The sequence below is a fragment of the Echinops telfairi genome, unplaced genomic scaffold (assembly GCF_000313985.2).
Source record: "Echinops telfairi isolate 266 unplaced genomic scaffold, ASM31398v2 ScPeMD7_3533;HRSCAF=4204_0, whole genome shotgun sequence".
Lineage (NCBI taxonomy): Eukaryota > Metazoa > Chordata > Mammalia > Afrosoricida > Tenrecidae > Echinops > Echinops telfairi.
In genome coordinates, this window is record NW_022107431.1 from 95,443,808 (window position 1) to 95,462,398 (window position 18,591).

Below are 18,591 nucleotides of genomic sequence, written 5' to 3' on the forward strand. Positions count from 1 at the left end.
AGTATAGCACTGATGAAACATACAGCTCTCTTCTGGCTCTTTAATCCCACCTCCCCACCCCCACTATCATGTCCCTAATTCTAATTTACAAATCTGGCTAGACCAGAGCATGTACATGGGTACAGTTAAGAGCTGGAAATACAGGGAATATAGGACAGATAAACTACTCAGGACCAATATTGTCAGTAACTATACCAGGAGGGGAAGGGGAAGGTGGGGGGTGGCAAAGGGGGAACTGATCACAATGACCTACTTATAACCCCCACCCAAAGGGATGGACAACAGACAAGGGGGTAAAGGGAGACAGCGGACAGCTCAAGACATGAAAAAATAATAATTTATAAATTATCAAGGATTCACGAGGGAGGGAAAGAAGGAGGGAAGGAGGGAGGCAGGGAGGGAGGGAGGGGAAAAAATGAGGAGCTGATACCAAGGGCTCAAGTAGAAAGAAAATGCTTTGCAAACAATGATGGCAACATATGTAAATGTGCTTGAAACAATGGATGTATGCATGGAGTGTGATAAGATTTGTACGAGCCCTCAATAAAATGGTTAAAAAAAAGAAAATCAATGCATTTAACCATAATACTAAAATAAAGAATATAATCAACTTAATGGCAGAAAAGGCATTTGATAGAATTCAACATTCAGCGACAAACACAATCCCAAACTATTTGTCCTTTTGTATATAATAAACGCACTCCAGAGTAGCTACAAAAATCTGTAGCAATCATTGTATTAAGGGCAAAATTGCAAGTTTTCTCCTCAAAATAAAATCTGAGACACTGCGAGCACAATATGATTTTTAAAAAGAAATGTATTTAAAGGGCATTGCCTTAATTCTCTCTAATGTTGTGCACTGCCAAGCATCTAGAAATACTACTTCTAAATGTTTCCAATAAGGACTGAGTTTGTCCAATACACACACAGCAGGATTAAATCAACTGGACATTTGTAAAAAGGCTAAAATCTGAGAATTTTCTCTAAATAAACATTCTGATCTAGAATCCCACCCTCTGCCCTAGCTCATCTCCATCAACCCAGGTGACAAAAGTAAAACAACTGTAATACTTATAGGGGGACTTACAGTTTCATTTCCCAAAGTCACCCCTCTGAAGTTTAGCAAAATATACAAAATGTGTTAGTTTACTAACTCTACTTTTGTCATACATTGGCAACATTTTTACTATCTAGAGACTTGATACTATAAAACTAGGACTCACTTGTCCAACATATATAGTACAGCAAAGTTAAATGAAAAGTATGCAATATACAGCAACGGATAATTTGGAATTTTCTGATCCACACTAATACTATTTGTAATTTCTGTTCATCACCTCCCTTAACCCAGTGAAAAAGCAATAACTAGGTGTAGGGTTCACAGAGGTGTTTCACAATTTCATGCCCAAAGAGAACATTTTCTCTTAATCCTAAAAAGCTATTTACAAAGTGTTAGCCTACTAAAATACACCAAGCACATCTGAACATCTAGAAAGACTAGATATTTCAAATACTATACTTATCCACTATGTACACAGTACTGGTAAAATAAAAGTACACACACATTACAATAGTTACAATCTGAGGTATCTTCTAAATATGACCATTTTGGTCTTATCCTCACTATCTTTCACCGCCACTATCTTTCGCCACCAATCCCGTAGACAAGTACAGGCATAAGTAATCCATGGAGGTGATTAAACAAATCCATCTCCAAGTCATTTACAGAAGACAAAACTTTCCCACGAATTCACAAAGTGTACAACATATGCTGTTTTCCCTAACTCTACATTGTCATACATTGGCAACCACTTTTAACATCTAGAGACTATATGTTGTAAAATTAGAACTTGTTTGTCCATTTTAGACACTATACGCTGCAAAGCAAAATGCTTGCAACATAGAAAAACAGTTTTTCCTCTGAGACTGTCCAAATATGAACATAGTAATATATTATCTTTTGTAGTTTCTTCCCTCCCACCTCTTCCCAAACATGAACAAGTACAGACATTTGTAAATTGCCCAGAGGTGGTTTAACAAGCCCATTTCCAAAAGGTAATGATTCCTGTGAATTTTAGCAAAGGGATATATACAAAAGTGATAGTTTACTACTTCTACTTTAACATATATCAGGCACTTCTAAACATCCAGATAAACTACATGTTTCAAATAAGGGCTGTTTTAGTCCACTATATACACAGCATATTATTCATAGTTTGGGGAGAAAAACTGCACACATAAGATAGTTAAAATGTGAAAGTGTCTTTGAAATATTACATCTGGCCCATAGAAGCTTCTCGCTTTCTCCCTCCTCCAATAAGCTAATGAGCTATAAATGCTCAGCTTTCACTAGACAATTCTAAGAATTTTAACACAAAATGTATTAGTTTTGTTGTCTACTTTTGTCATACATTGGCAACCACTTTAACATTTAGAATGACTAGATGTTGCAAATTATGGCATATTTGTCCTTTAAATACACAGAAGAAAATGATGCACAAACATAAGGGACAATGCTTAATCTGGCATAGAGCTTTTTGCACTTCCTTTTCCTCACTCCTCCTCAGAACCAGTGCACAAAAACCACGTGTACTGCCTGAATCAATTCAAAATGCCCAAAGGCACATACATAAAAAAAAAATTTTAAAACCCCATTAATTCATAGGAATTTTAACAGAAACTTTTACAAAATGTACTATTTTACTACTTTTAATGTGTGGCAGGCTGAAATTGTAGAACATCCTGAAAGACTAGATAATTTTTAAAGTACGTATTACATTCAACTATATATACAGTAGTGGAATAAATGTACACACAATGTGTGTATACACATAATGTGAAAATGTCTTCCAGCCTGGCACAGAAGCATCTTCCCTTCTTCCTCAAGGCTCCCTGTTCCATTTTCCCTGTAACCTGCTTGACCAATGTGGGCATGTATCTTAATTCATAGGTATGATTGCATTGGGGGACGGGAGAATGGAATTCTTCATTTTGTCTTGGAGACAGTATACTGGGTAGTGGGAGCTGGGGGTGGGAGAGGAGATGCAGACGGAAGGGCTCTCTCTATGCCCAGTTAGACAAATTCAGATTGTCCACACATGGTTTTATATGTGCATTTTAGTTAACACTGTTATGTGTTAAAGCACAAGTAAGTCCCAATGCCCAAAGTGTGTTAAAAGTAGCGGTAGTAAAATAATCTCTTAATGTCCTCTTGTTTACAGGAAGGACTGCCTTCAGTGGGGGTGCCTTTTGTTAATGCACCTCTTGGAGCTGGTCATTCTGTACTTTGTCACTGCAGGTGTTATATATATAAATATATAACAATAGGGATGTCTATGTACTTATATTTAAATGTTAAGTATTAAGATAGCAGACAGGCATTGGGCTTCTATTCAAACACTCCCTCAACACAAGAACACTTTGTTCTAATAACTTGAAATTCTGTGACGCCATCCCAACATGATTGCTGAAGTCAAAATGGATGCATAAGCAAAGGCAGTGAAGAAAGCTGATGGTGCCCAATTATAAAAAACAGAATGGCAGAGGAAAGACTGCAGGCTAGTATCTTCCTATCCAGGAAACTATCTTAGATTATAGCCCTAAGTCTATCTGTGCATTTTCTATAAAACACATGTGCTTATTCTGGATGTTTATTATTTTATACCATCTATGCTTTTCAGATGTATTGAGGCGACAAGACACGTCTGATAAAACATGGTACTAGTGAGACTAGTGAGTTAGCCAACTTGTAAATATTTTGTTATAGTTTAGAAAAGCATCTTGGACATGGAATTATTCATCCATCTTTGAGAAGTATACATCAGATTGGGTAGGTTGGTGCAAGGGCTGTACTATAGAAATACATTTTCAAGATATAGAGAACTAGGTAGCAAAAGACATTTATAGAGGTATAAATATAGGCATGCACATATGTAAATATATAACAATAGGGATATCTATGTACTTATATTTAAATGTTAAGTATTAAGATAGCAGGCAGGCATTGGGCCTCTATTCAAACACTCCCTCAACGCAAGAACACTTTGTTCTAATAACTTGCAATTCTGTGACGCCATCCAACATGATTGCTGAAGTCAAAATGGGTGCATAAGCAAAGGCAGTGAAGAAAGCTGATGGTGCCCAATTATTAAAAACTATAGTGTCTGGGGTCTTAAAGGCTTTAGGATAAACAAGGGACATCTAGCATGGAAGCAACAAAGCCCACATGGAAGAAGCACACCAGCCTGTGTGATCACGAGGTGTTGACTAGCTCACGTATCAGGCATCAGAAGACTCAAAATAAATATATTGAAGCAAACAATGGGGGTCAGGGTGGATACCCAAAGCCCATCTGTAGACAATTGGAAATTCTGTCACAAAAGGGTCACAAGGAAGGCGCAACTCAGCCAGGGTGAAGCACAGCGCCAACAAAACATACAACATTCCTTTAGTTCTTTAATGCCTGCCTCCCCGCCCACCATTCAAAATCATGATACCAGTTCAACCTTACAAATCCGGCTAGACCAGAGCAAGAACACTGGTACAACAGACAAGAGCTCTCCACACGGAATCCAGGATAGCTAAACCCCTCAGAAACAATATTAGAAGTAGCAATGCCATGAGGGTAAGGGGAAGGTGTGGGGAGAAGGGTATAAACAGGGAACCGACTACAATGATCGACATATAACAGCCCTCACCGGCTCCAAAGGGGACGAACAACAGGAACATGGGCGAAGGGAGACAGCGGACAGTGTAAGATATGAAAATAATAATAATTTAGCAGGGGTCCATGAGGGTGGGAGTAGGGTGGAGGGAGGGAAAAAAAGAGAAGATGATACCAAGGGCTAAAGCAAAGAAAATATTTTGAAAATGATGATGGCAACAGATGTACAAAGGTGTTTGATACAATTGATATATGGATTGCTAAAAGAGCTGTAAGAGCCTCAGTAAAATTATTTATTAATAAAAAATTTCAGTGGAAATACCTTGGTAATATTTTGTTTAAAGCCTAACAATTCTCTTAAAAATATGATATTTAGTGTCCTCTTTATCTTTCATTTTTAAATGAGCATTAAGGAATGCAGTATTTTATTTGTAACTCTGCCCATACCTTTATCTAGAGCCCTGTTAATCATTCTTATCTTTTATGACTCTACCTGCCCCACCCACCAAGGAATTTTTGTTTCTTTTCCTGATTGAGGTGGCATATTGTATTCTTGCTTGTCAAAATACTCATGGGTTTGGGAATTTGAACTGGTAATATTAGTGATGTGTGGGGGGGGGGAAGCATGAATTCATATTGTGTGACCTCCACCACCTAAAACTGTATGTTTTGTCATTTATACACATACATAGGATGTAAAAAGACAGGTCAAATGGTAACTATTAAAGTGATTCTGGATGCTTTCTGTGTTCTTGGTTTTTCAATTTTCTATAATGCACAAAAACGCTTGAAGAGAAAAATAAAAGTGATTTTAAAAACTTGCATGGCATCCCCATGGCTGTAGAATAGTTAGCTTGCTGACAAAACAAGGCGAAATGGAAGATATTAGAATGGGAACATTCTAACATTACATCCCTCAAACAACATGGGTATACATCCAAAGGGCCCACAGGAGAACTGTTAGATCTAAACCAAGGAATGTTGCAATCTTACTGTTTCTAAGATTCAGACATAAAAATCAATGGTATTTGTATATAACAGCAACAAACAAGTAGGAAGCACATTAAAGTGGAAAAAAAGATACCATTTATTATAATATAAAAAAAATCTGGTACTTAGAAATAAATCTCACAAAACATGTAAGATCTCTACACAGAAAATCATTCCCAGTATTTTAAAGACTGCTTATTTGACAAGATACATTACAATCATGGTTTGGAAATCCATACAGATAACTATTCTTCCTAAATTATTTTACAGATTCAATTTGATTTCAATCAAGATTTCATTTCTCATTGTAAACTGATAAATATTCTCATATTTACATGGATATTCAAAAGGCCAAAATTGGCTTGATGGCAAGGAAGTAGAAAGCATAAAGATATTAAAAACTTGCGCACTATGAACACAAGATGAACGAAGAATCCAAAACCACATGCAATGTACTTCCTTGATAAGTAGGTTCTGATTCTTTATGTAGGATCACCAATATTCTAAAACTAGTTGGGGGAAAGTGAATTTTTCCAAGAAACACTACTGGATAAATTACACCTCCACACTGGGTTGGGTTGGAAATCATGATCTTTGATTTTACACAAACACAAATGTTAAATTCAGAACAGAAAGAGAGATAAATACCAAGCCAAGCGTCTGCCACACAGTCGATTCTAACTCATGGCTACCCCATGTGCTTCAGCAGAGAACAGCTTTCCACGTGGTTGCCATGGGGAGAATCTTAATGGAAAAGATGACCAGACTTTCTTCCTCTGGGAAGTTTTGAAATGCTAACCCCTCAGTTGGTAGGCCAGGGCATACCATATAACAAACCCATTATATGCCTTTTTGGCCAACTACATACTCATGCCCAGTGCTATTTATGTAAATGTTCTTTGTGTGGGCAAGTTATTTTGCATGGGTGCGTTATTTACTAAAATACAGTTCACATGCACCCAACCATGAAAGGGTTTCAAAACAGTTTGGAGAAAAGGAATCATCACTCAATTCCATTGTCTCACTGATGCGTTAACGTACTCCTGTGTATGAGCCAAAGACAGGAGAGCACTCACGGCATTACATGTGACAGACAAAACTATTATCCTTGGACATTTGGAAAAACAAATTGTAGTCAATCTGCATAATTAAATACTATATGGCAATAAAAGCCCACCTACTACTGCAACATGAGTTTTACAAGCAATCGTGAGCAAAAGCAGCACACAAAAGAGCACATACAATAATTTCATCTTCAAGAAATTTAAAAACAGACAAAGTTAATCTAGCGTGTTGGAAGTCAAAATAGTGATTACATTTTTGTGAAGAATGGGTAAGGTTGGAAAAGGCTATTGGGGAGCTAAATAAATCTAGTTCTGTCTGCATGTGTGCATTCATTTGTGCCATTACATCAGGCTTCATTCTTGATTTGAGCTCTGTTTTGTTTGTATGTTTACCACATTAAAAATACATACTTAGCATAGTTTGGGTACTGAACAAGTATTCACTTAGAAAAATAGGCGTCACATAAGTATAGCACATTTGATAAAGATAATTTTTTTATCATGTCAGCTTAGAGTAAAATATGACATGACAATATAGAATATAAGTATTTTCTCCAAATACTAGGAATAGGAATCAGCTCACAATTTAGAAAAATGGGAAAAGATTATTCTAGAGTGACCAACCCTCCCAGTTTATCCAGAATTTCCTTGAGAATATCCAGGGGAGTCACAGCTTTAGGACAAAAAAATGGGAAGTACTAGGAATACCTAACAACCTTGGGGCAAGCCTAGTTTTAAGTTCCTTCTTTGTCCTATTAAAAATAAAAAAACCCAACTAATCCAATTTGACAAGCTTTGTCTGAACAATGATCACACCCTATTCATGATAGTGTTCAAATTCCCATAAAGATTTATTGTCTTGGAAACCCCATATAAAGTTGCTACAGTTTTTTTTTGGTGAGGGAGGGGGTACAGTTGGAGAAGGCTGAAGGCATTTAATCCATAAAAATTCAAGCTTAAATTAGTATCGCCATCAAAGACACTCTCATTATTGTTATTTGTTCCCATTTAAATTGTGATAGTACTTCAAATTTCATCTCCTTTACCAAGTATTTCCTTAAACCAATTAGTTCTTTAAATTTCTCCTTCCTGTGAGTTCTTATAGCATTTTATTTATGTGGCTCCCAATATCTCTCTTTGTTCTACCCAGCAATATATTTATCAGCATATCTTCCACACTGGACTGGATCCTCCTTAGGATTCTGTCCCACTCATTTATCTATCCGTAGAACATTTCTCACAATACGTATGTGGTAGAAAACCAAAAGTTTGGCAAAAGAGGAAATAGAGAGTTGTTATATAATTAGAGCTTCTGCATTGTCCTTTCCAGAAAGAATGCAAAACCAAACCTACCCAAACCCAACTCACTGCCACCAAATCAATTCTGACTCATAGCAACCATACAGGGACAAAGTAGAACTGTCCCTCTGGGTTTATGAGACTGTAATTCTTTCTGGAAGTAGAAAGCCTCATCTTTCTCCTGAGGAGCGGCTAGTGGTTTTGAACTGTTGACCTTGTAATTAGCAGACCAACACATAACCACTATACCACCATGGCTCCTGGAAAGAAGAAGAGGGTTTCAAAAACGTTATGGAAATTAAATGATAATGTAAATTTCCACAATTCTTTGCAGTCTCCTTGTATGTATTTGTGTTGTCAAGTAAATCGAGAAAAATAATTCAGTACCATTGCACTATTCCTTCTTTATGCAACTTTATGTAAGAATTGGAAAATAAATTTTCTTTGTTGCAATACTTGTCATTCACTCTATACAATTCATTGGAAATACAAACATAAAAAGAACTTAACACAATTCTTACAATGCAATTCTTAGGTGGTTTCTCTGCTTTCTCAAATTGAAAGAAAAAATGCTTTCTTAAAGAACCCTATCTATTTTATCACTCTCACCTTCTAATTTAGTTAGAAGACTTGAATCAGTTTTATTCTTCAGAGTTATTGAATCAGTAGCAAGGTCAGAACTTTTCTCATCTAACAGCAAAGGTTCCTTGGGTTGGATATTTTGAACTGCCTACATAAAAAAGAATATAAAAACAAAATCTCATAAGCAGTAGTGATACTAATTTTCTTACTATTCAATATAGTAATGTCTCATGAGTGTGAGATGATTGTTGAGAAAATTAGCTAGCACAATTACATGTACACTCACAAGCCCCCCCCAAATTAACTTTTTACTAAAGTATCGATTAAAGCAAAATGAAGAACCATAACCATAAATCTGGCCAATGTGTTTTCAATGGATGTATTAATCAATCGCTAAATTATATTCACTTAAAAAGAGACAAAGTTTAAATCAAACATAGCACATGCCTATGACATGAAAAATGAGCTTTTTCTGAAATATGATTTTATCCATCAGAAAAACATTCATCAAAATGAGTATTTGTATTAGTATTTTACAGCATAGGCTATCAATGAGGGCTATTATACAAAGGATATAACAATAGCTATAACATGAACCTTAGGAATTAACTCAAATACAACAAAACAGCATAACCCTTAAAAATCTAGTGCTCCAATGGATGGATGGATTGTGATAAGAGTAGTATGAGCCCCCAATAAAATGATTTTTAAAAGACAAAAAAAAAAAGAAGAAAAAAAAATCTAATGCTCAATGATCTAAAATTGTTTCCTGGCTTAGATGGTTATACAATAAGGAGGTCAGAGCTGATTATCTAAACCCTAACCTCTGCTCTCCACCATGCCAGAGTTACATGATTAAGCCCACAAGCAAAGAAAACGTGCGGCCCCCAACTGTTACCTGTCCTAAGTCCACTAAACTGCTTACAAATATATATAATAACTGCTACACTACCTTAATCTTGGAGAAACCATTTAGGGCTTTGGCACTACTTCTCCAGAGTGATCCTGTGGCGAGGACTATCAGGAGCACTGTTGGCGGTATATACTGTAAACCCTTCCCCAGAAAAGCTTCATGGAGCCGGGATCAGCACTCCTTACCCCACAGAATGGTCTAAGAAAAAGAAGTACCTTCAAACGTCTCAATTCACAGGAATCGTTTCCGCTTGACTTAGAACCAGGCACACTCCCATCTCGGCATTCTGATCCTGAGGTCTGTCTACTGCCCACAAAACAAAGTACCTAGTTTAAATGAATCCTTTCAACATATATATTTTTAAATATTTATTTTTAATACATACAAACCAAAAGAACAAACATAGAAACTCATTGCCACTAAGTTGATTCCGACACACAGGCACCCTGTAGAAGAGGGTAGAACTGCCCCTATGGGTTTCCAAGACTATAACTCTTTATGGTAGTAAAAAGTCCCATCTTTCTTGAGAGGAGCGGTTGGTGCTTTTGAACTGCTGACCTTATGGTTAGCAGCCTAACAGGTATTACACCTACTTTCTTCAATTGAAAAGAATTTCTTAAAACCAATTTTTTTAAAAATGATATAATTACAAACTTTAAATAATAGATGAATGTGAAAATGATTGAAATAAGAGAGATGAGTGACTGCCTACCTCTTTGTTACATAGAGTTAATGGGAAAAGAACGAGAGACAGCAGTAGGTAGGTTTAACAACATTTCAGACTACAAGTAGCTTCAAATGACTAGGGTATAAGCTACTTTGTGCCCATCCCAGTGCCTAGGCATAATGTCCATCACTACAGGCACCAGGATCATGACTGATTTGTTTGGAATGGGAGGCATTTTCCTCTGTTCTTCAGCTACATATTTAAAATAGGGATGACCAAGATGAGGTAAGAGTCAACGCATTGTTTCACGGTTTAACCTTAACAAAAAACTAAAACCAAACTCAGTGCCATTGTGTCATTGGGACTACTAGCGACCCGATAGCACAGGGGTGAACTGTCCCTGTGAGTTTCCGAGATTGTAACTCTCTCTGGGAGTTGAAAGACCCGTCTTGTTCCCGAAGAGTGGCTGGTAGTTTTGAACAGCGAACTTGCGGTTAGCAGTCCAATGTGTAACCATTATGCCACCAGGGCCCTTTAACTTGACAAGCAAAATGCTTCTCTAATATTTATACTTAGTCAAGGTAAAACAAGAATTTTTATAATTTTATAATATTTACAGACGACACCACCTTAACACCCCCCTCACCCCCACAAAACAGTTTTCTAATGTTTATTTTCTGGAATCTACAGTCTGTTTCAATAAACACCATGCTATAAATAGTGGTTAGGGTTAAGACTATACCAGCAAAGTTCTCTCCCTAAGCTGAGCTGGAGGTCTAGATAACCATTTCTTTTAATGTAGAGCAGTGGTTCTCAACCTTCCTAATGCCATGATCCTTTAACACTGTTTCTCATGTTGTGCTGACCCCCCAACCATAGAATTATTTTCGTTGTTACTTCATAACTGTAATTTTGCTACCGTTATGAATCTGGTGACCCCTGTGAAGGGTCGTTTTACCCCCAAAGGGGTCACGACTCACAGGTTGAGAACTGCTGATGTAGAGAAAGAGGACCACATCAGATGTGATAGACAATATCATCTCAGCCTACCTTGCTTCACTTCTGGAAGCTCTAAACACCTGCAGGAAATTAATAAGGGAATTAGCTTTCCGGGTGACAAATGCCTTTCTCCTTGTACCAGCTGAATAAAGGATACTGTCACCAACTCTTGACCTCTGCTGTGGAGACTCACTTACACAGTAGGCAAAACTCTTGCAAGAGTCTACTCGAAAGTGAGAAATGCTCAAACATCAGGAGTTGTTATCCCTGGGATGTTTGCATAGTTCTTAAAACTTCACATAAATTTAGTAATTTTCCCCATCATTTTAGATTCTTAAAATACTCCCTTTAATAAGTATTTAAAATAAACGAAAAAGAGAGAGACTGCCAGACAGCTTTGATGGTGTATCAGTCCATTTCTACATCTCTTCTCTCTTCTATGCCAAATAAAATAATTTTTCAACAAATTTTTACAAAGCAAAAGCAAAATAAAACAATTATCTCTACTCATTCTTTTGTTTCTGACAGCATTTAGAGACTATAACTTTTAATAATGAATGGAAATCAATCATAATTACTATCACCCAATAAAAAATTTTCTATACCATTGAAAACAAATTTGAAAATCAAAAACCAATCCTACCTTTTGCTGCAACTTGGTAGACCTGAACCATTCATCTTCACATGACGGTCGGGGCTATTCAGAAGGTTAACTGGGACTCTTCCAAAAGGACATGACTGAAAATTTTGGAAAGATTAGGTAACCAACTAGAAAATAAACAAGGCTTCACCACCAACACCCTAATCCAAAGTGGACTGAATAGAATGTACCCGTTTAGCTTTGTTTGTTTGCTTCACAGGATTTTGGTGAGCTATTTCTGCATCCTGAGGGGGCATGTTCTCCCTAAATAGAAAAAGAACAAACCAAACAAACCACCAATTTTTCAAAGAACAACATGTTTCTATTTGATTGCTGAACACTGTCATCATTCCTTCATAACACATGTGTACACATAAAACACAAAAGTAGACTGTGTATTTAAAAATTTGTCCAATTCCTTACCCATACAAAAACCTGGGCTTAATAGCCAGAACTCTGGATTCACAACTGATGTTCCTATTCTGTAAGTGTCCGAGTGAATTGGAGAATGATTCCTGGGCAGTTAATACTGTTGATATTAAAGAATTTAGAAATTACAGTTAAATGTATAAGGACATACAGACTATATGTATATACAAATCTCACAAATATCTAAAAAGCCAATTCTAAATAAGTTTTTGTCTCAAATAAGATTCAGATACTAAAACAATTCATTATCCTTCAGATTCTATTTTATTGTGGATAAGCTTTTCTAAGGGAACTGGCAATTCTCTACTTCTAAAGGAAAAACATCTTTCTCTTACTTTACTGAGTTGCTTTTAATTCAAGACCATTAAGAGGTTGATTAGTCACCCAACCCCGCCCACCCCACCCCCCCCAAAAAGAGGTTGATTAGCTAGGAAAAAATTACCAAATTTCCACATAGAAGTTAAATCTAAAAGACTTTTATCTCCCTTACATTTAAAATATAACTGTAAATATTGAACATCTTGAATATTTTTCTAAAATATTCTCACTGTTATTTGCAGCATCACACACACACACACACACACACACACACACAGAGGTGCCTTAAAACTAATATGCTTACCTGATAAATTCTTTTCTTCCTCTGAATGCAGCTGCTTTTTTGGGAGAGTTAAATTCTGTATGGCAATTTCCAACATTTCTCTTGGTACTGCTCCACATTCTATAGCTTTATGAAGAAGCTGCTTACTTTTTTTGAAATTACCTACAAAGTTAAAGGAAAATGTCAAGCTAGTGTAGCAATCTTCACTTATCCAGATACTTATTCATCAGAACCTGGGAAAAAATTAAATAAGACAGGTTAGAAATTTTATCCCAACAATCCTGAGGACAAAACAACGGGTTCACACAGGGGAGGGGGAGGCGGGAGAAAGGATAGTGGGTGTCAAAAAAAAACAGGGACAAGGCAACAAGTGATCTAAAATTGATGGCAAGGAGGGCATAAAATGCTTGGTGGAGCTTGATAAAGGGCAACGTAGCAGAGGACTTACTGAAACCTGAATGAAGGACGGACATGATAGTGGGACAAGAGGAAAGAAAAGGAAATAGAGGTAAGAACTAGGAGGCTAAGGACATTTGCAGAGGTCTCAATACAGGCATGTACATATGTAAATATATTTATATATGATAGGGAAATAGATCTATGTACATATACGTTAAGTATTAAGGCAGCAGATGGACATTGAGCCTCTACTCAAGTACTCCCTCAACGCAAGAACACTTTGTTCTAATAACCCGGAATTCTGTTATGATCACCAACCCGACACGATCACTATAACAACATGTGTGCATAAGCAAATGTGGTGAATGTGGTGAAGATAGCTGACGTGTGCAGCTATCAAAAGATATGGCATCTGGGTCTTAAAGACTTGAAGATAAACAAGCTGAGAAGCAACTAAGCCCACATGGTAGAAGCACAGCAGCCTCTGTGACCATGAGGTATAGATGGGATCAGGTATCACGCATCAAAGACCCAGAACAAAAAATCCTATCAATGTGACCCAGAACAAAAAATCATATCAATATGAATGAAGGAGAGGGTGGAGTGGAGACTCAAAGCCCATCTGTAGAGAACTGGACATCCCCTTACAGAAGGGTCACAAGGAAGAGATGAGCCAGTCAGGGTGCGGTATAGCTCCAACAAAACATACAACATTTCTCTAGTTCTTTAATGCTTCCTCCCCCAACTATCATGATTCCAATTCTACCTTATAAATCTGGCTTCAGAGCATGTACCCTAGTACAGATAAGAGCTCACAATACAGGGAATCCAGGTCAGATAAACCCCTCAGGACCTTAAGGGAGGGAGGGAGAAAAGAGGAGCTGATACCAAGGGCTCAATTAGATAGAAAGTAAATGTTTAGAAAATGATGGCAACATATGTGTAAATATGCTTGATACAATTGATGTATGAAATGTTACTAGAGCTGTAAGAGCCCCTAATAAAATGATTTAAACAAAAAACCCTCAGGACCAATAAGAGTGCCAGGAGGGTAGGGGGAAGGTGGGGGGAGAAAGGGGGAACCGATCAAAATGATCAACATATTAACCTCCCAACCCATATGCCAGGGGGACGAGTACCAGAAAAGTGGGAGAAGGGAGACAGTGGACGAAGTAACATATGAAGATAATACTTTATAATTTATCAAGGGTTCATGAAGGAGGGAGGGTTGGGGAGGGAGAAAAAATGAGGAGCTGATGTCAAGGGCTTACTAGAAAAAAATATTTTGAAAATGATATGTACAAAAGTGCCTGATGCAATGGATGTACGGATGGGTTGTGATAAGAGCTGTAAGATTCCCCCAATAAAATGATTTTTAAAAAAACAAATTTTATCCCAAAGTCAATGCACTTTTTTTTTCTTTTTTCCTTGTTTTTATTTATTTATTTATTTTCTCTTTTTTAACATTTTATTAGGGGCTCATACAACTGTTATCCCAATCCATACACACATCAATTGTGTAAAGCGCATTTGTACATCGTTTCTCAAAACATTTTCTCTCCATTTAAACCCCCGACATTAGGTCCTCATTTTTTCCCTCCCTCCCTGTTCCCCCCTCCCGCATGAGCCCTTGATAGTTTATAAATGGGTATTTTGTCATATCTTGCCCTGTCCGACGTCTCCCTTCATCCACTTTTCGGTTGTCTGTCCCCCAGGGAGGAGGTCACACACAGTTCCATGTAATCGGTTCCCTCTTTCCTACCCATTCTCCCTTTACCCTTCCTGTGTACCCGTGTACCTCCTCTGGTCTAGCTAGTCTTGCAAGATAGAATTCGAGTCATGGTAGTGGGAGCGGGCAGGAAACCTTTAGGAACTAGAGGAAAGTTGTATTTCTCATCATTGTTACATCGCACCCTGACTGGATCATCTCTTCTCCGAGACCCCTCTGCAAGGGGATCTCTAGTGGCCTACTAATGGGCTTTGGATCTCCACTCCGCACTCCCCCCATCATTCACTATGGTAAGATTTTTTGTTCTGATGATGCAGTGCACTTTATTTAATGGGTAAACAAGCAACTTCTCTCTCTTCTCACTCATATAAATCAACTCTCTTCTGATAACACTTAATAACAAATGATTTCTTTGTACAAGATGTAATTCTTCATTAGCTTATTACTATTGCCCATAACTTAATTACAGAAGGCACAGCAAGAACAGTAGAAACCCGAGGAATACAGTGAAAGGGAATTTAAACCCTCAATGTTCTACTTACCCAAGAGCCCAAAGCTGCTCTCAACCAAATATTATTCAATGACTTTGGATCATAAACCAAAATTGGAAACCTTTTGCTAACAGGAATTCTCCAACAATTGTATTCATGTAAACAAATTAAAACAGGAATATTATGGAATAATTTTTAGCAGCCAGACCTAATCACACCATTGCCTAAAAGAAAAAGTCATGTTTCTGACTACAGAGAGAAGATCAAAGGTTTTTTTTAGCTGAAAATATATCCAATATATTTAGCCTAGTATTTGATTTAAAAATATTAGAAGTGATATATATGATGGGAATATACATCAACACTTATTAGAACCTTTAACTAAGTTAGACACTAGAGGTCTAAAGATGAATATGATATGGCCTCTGGATGCTGATACAATTACATTTCAAGAATGCATGTATGTATTTAATATAGTTAAACCCACATTTATTGTGTTGGTAAGATCCCATACTGGGTATCTTAAGACAATAAAGAGAGGCTAAGATAAGAACTACCAATTAAGACATTTATTAAAGTCATAGACTGCTTTGGAAGTCTGCTAATAACTATGACTTGTTCTTATTCTACAGTGTGGGGAAATTACTTTATATTCTTCTTGTAAATATAAATGTAGATGCTTTCTCACACCTACACTTCATTTCCTGCCTTCACGGGAGGCAATAATAGAAGGATTAAAGGAACATCTAAAAAAGAACTGTATAGTGGTACTGGTAGATAGAAAATAATACCTCAATGTGAAATTGACACTTGGAGATTACCTTGTGATAGTTCAAACTGTGCAAAAGATACATGCACAAAAGCATATTTCTTGCAGTTTGCTCTGGCCATTTGAAAGTAATCACGGGCATCATCTGGCTCTTGAATACTATAAAAGGAAGGAATCTACAGTTAATTGTTAAGAAAATGACAGACATTTAAACATGGTAACACCTCATTCTATTTTCCAAATGACATGAATGCTTTATGTGTGACACTAAATGCCAATAAGTTATTTTTTAAAATTCGTTGTAGGTAGAATCTAGAACATGTAACTTTTGTGGATTCATGTACACAGGAAATTGTCAACTCTCAGTCAACCTGCTGTCATCGGGTTGATTCCCACTCACATTTGCCCTTTCGGACACAATAGAACTGACTCTGGGTTTCAGACACTTGAAATCTTTACAGAATAAGACAGGTTGGCAAGCCAATGGCGGGTTTCAACTGCTGATCTTGTGGTTTAGCAAGTTAATATGTAGTACACTAGTCTACATGCCACCAGGGCTCTGTAAGGGTTTACATTAACTCCTCATTATAACCAAAGGATTTGGTTTAAAATATCTACATATATATTTTCTTTCTTACAAGAAATCTTAACGTTTTCAACTTGCTTATAGTTCTGTATTATACAATATAATTAGTTAAATGAAGTTAAAATGTCAATACTTACGCTTTCAATTCAGCAAATCTCACTTGGATTCGAGCAAAACTCTCATTTTGGCCATATTGATCTGGAGGAAGTGACTCAATTGCTTGACTGTAACGACCAATCAATTTGTTTAAAAGGGCATCATTTAGGGGGACACTGTTTTTCTCTAGTTTGAGCAACAAAGTCAACCAGTCTTCTGGGCTGTTTGCCATCATAATTTGGTTTTCAGTTCCTGAGTTATCTGCATCAAAAGAAAAAATGTATCACAACAGAACCATGACATAAACCAAATCACCAAAATGAAAACATTAGGAATTAGATTCTTATAAACCCTTATGCAATTTGAGCTTTTCAATACTTACTTGTTCTAAAGGTACAAAAAATGTTTAATGGTGTTGATACGTAATACCTCAACCTTTAAATAATGGAGGTAAGCTAGAGGGTGTTAAAAGCCTAGACAAGTAAATTATATTTTATATGTAAAGAATTAAGAAAATTTTAGGCTATGACAGCATGATTCTATTTTTTGCACTATAACCATCCAAAGTGTGGAGTAAAATTTATTAACATGGCTTTTCTATCTTTTTCTCTGTAATTCTCACCAAATGATTGGTTGAGATTATACAAACAGGACAAGTGTAAAACTAATGGGGAACTGGTCAGTTTTAGCTGCCAGTCCCCTAGCTATAAGGATGAGCAGTCTCAGCAGGAGAGAAATCCCAGGACCACTGAGGAATTCAAGATCTCTGCTGTCTGAAGTCGACCTCTGCTGGAGGTTGAGATGCGAGGCACCAGAGGCGGAGGCAAAGAGCCCATGAACAGAGCAGATGAGTAGCATCAACAAGACTATGGGACTGTGAGGCAGAGCAGCAGACAGGATTGTTCCTGGCCCACAGAAGCAAAGGCCATGGGAAAATGTGACTGAGAGCCTTGGCTGCTAACTGAACAATGGCTCTATCTTAACTGTTTGCTGATCTTAGTTTGTAGTAATCTGCTAACTTCCCAGATAAGCCTCCTCAGTTTTGAGTATTGCCTGTGAATTCCGTGCAGGAATTATTAAACCCAGTATGGAAGCAGAGTGACATGGAGGAATAGCTGGTGCCAGGAACGGGTAAAGAAGGGTGGAGGGACGGCGAGATGCGACATCCTGCGCTGACCCATGGTCCTGCAAGGGACAGCACCGGAGACACAGTGTGGGATGGGTGACTGGGCTGACCCCACCACACTGAGGCAAAACACTGGGGGCGTGCAATGGAGCGGTAGGGAAGTAGAGCAAGGAGGTCCCAAGGGAATACAAACGATGGACTCTGGGGCCAGGACGTGGCACCCATTAGACTCGTCCAGAAAACGCTCCTAAAGGTCAACAAACAGAACTTGAACTACCAACAGGATTTTTTTTTTTCCTTTTTTTTTCAGACTATTTGTTTTGTTTTTTTCCTTTTTTCTCTTCTTTTAAATTTTGTATGTCAGTGGCTTTTTTGTTTGTTAGCTTGTCGTTGCTGCTGCCGTCATCATGTTCTTATGTGCCACTATGGTACTGTGCTGTCACAGCCACCCCCAATTTTATGCACATATTAATATATCTACACGTCCACCTAGATAAGAGAGACTGGACAAAAAAAAGAGAGAAGAAAATAAAGGGACCAATGGCCCC

General features: G+C 37.4%; 1 protein-coding gene across 2 annotated transcripts in view; it reads right to left on the bottom strand.

Moving 5' to 3' along the window:
- TTK (TTK protein kinase) overlaps positions 1-18,591 on the bottom strand; it is a 52,216-nt gene that overhangs the window by 28,293 nt on the left and 5,332 nt on the right. Inside the window, exons 2-9 of one of the 2 annotated variants that reach the window (XM_045294517.1) lie at positions 16,959-17,178; positions 16,288-16,394; positions 12,869-13,009; positions 12,241-12,346; positions 12,009-12,081; positions 11,821-11,915; positions 9,727-9,814; positions 8,626-8,746 (exon numbers count right to left, since the gene is read on the bottom strand). In XM_045294517.1, coding sequence (XP_045150452.1) covers positions 8,626-8,746; positions 9,727-9,814; positions 11,821-11,915; positions 12,009-12,081; positions 12,241-12,346; positions 12,869-13,009; positions 16,288-16,394; positions 16,959-17,178 — 951 coding nt within the window. Of the gene's footprint in view, positions 1-8,625; positions 8,747-9,726; positions 9,818-11,820; positions 11,916-12,008; positions 12,082-12,240; positions 12,347-12,868; positions 13,010-16,287; positions 16,395-16,958; positions 17,179-18,591 lie in introns of both variants that reach the window. The other variant, XM_045294516.1, reaches the window with a different exon arrangement.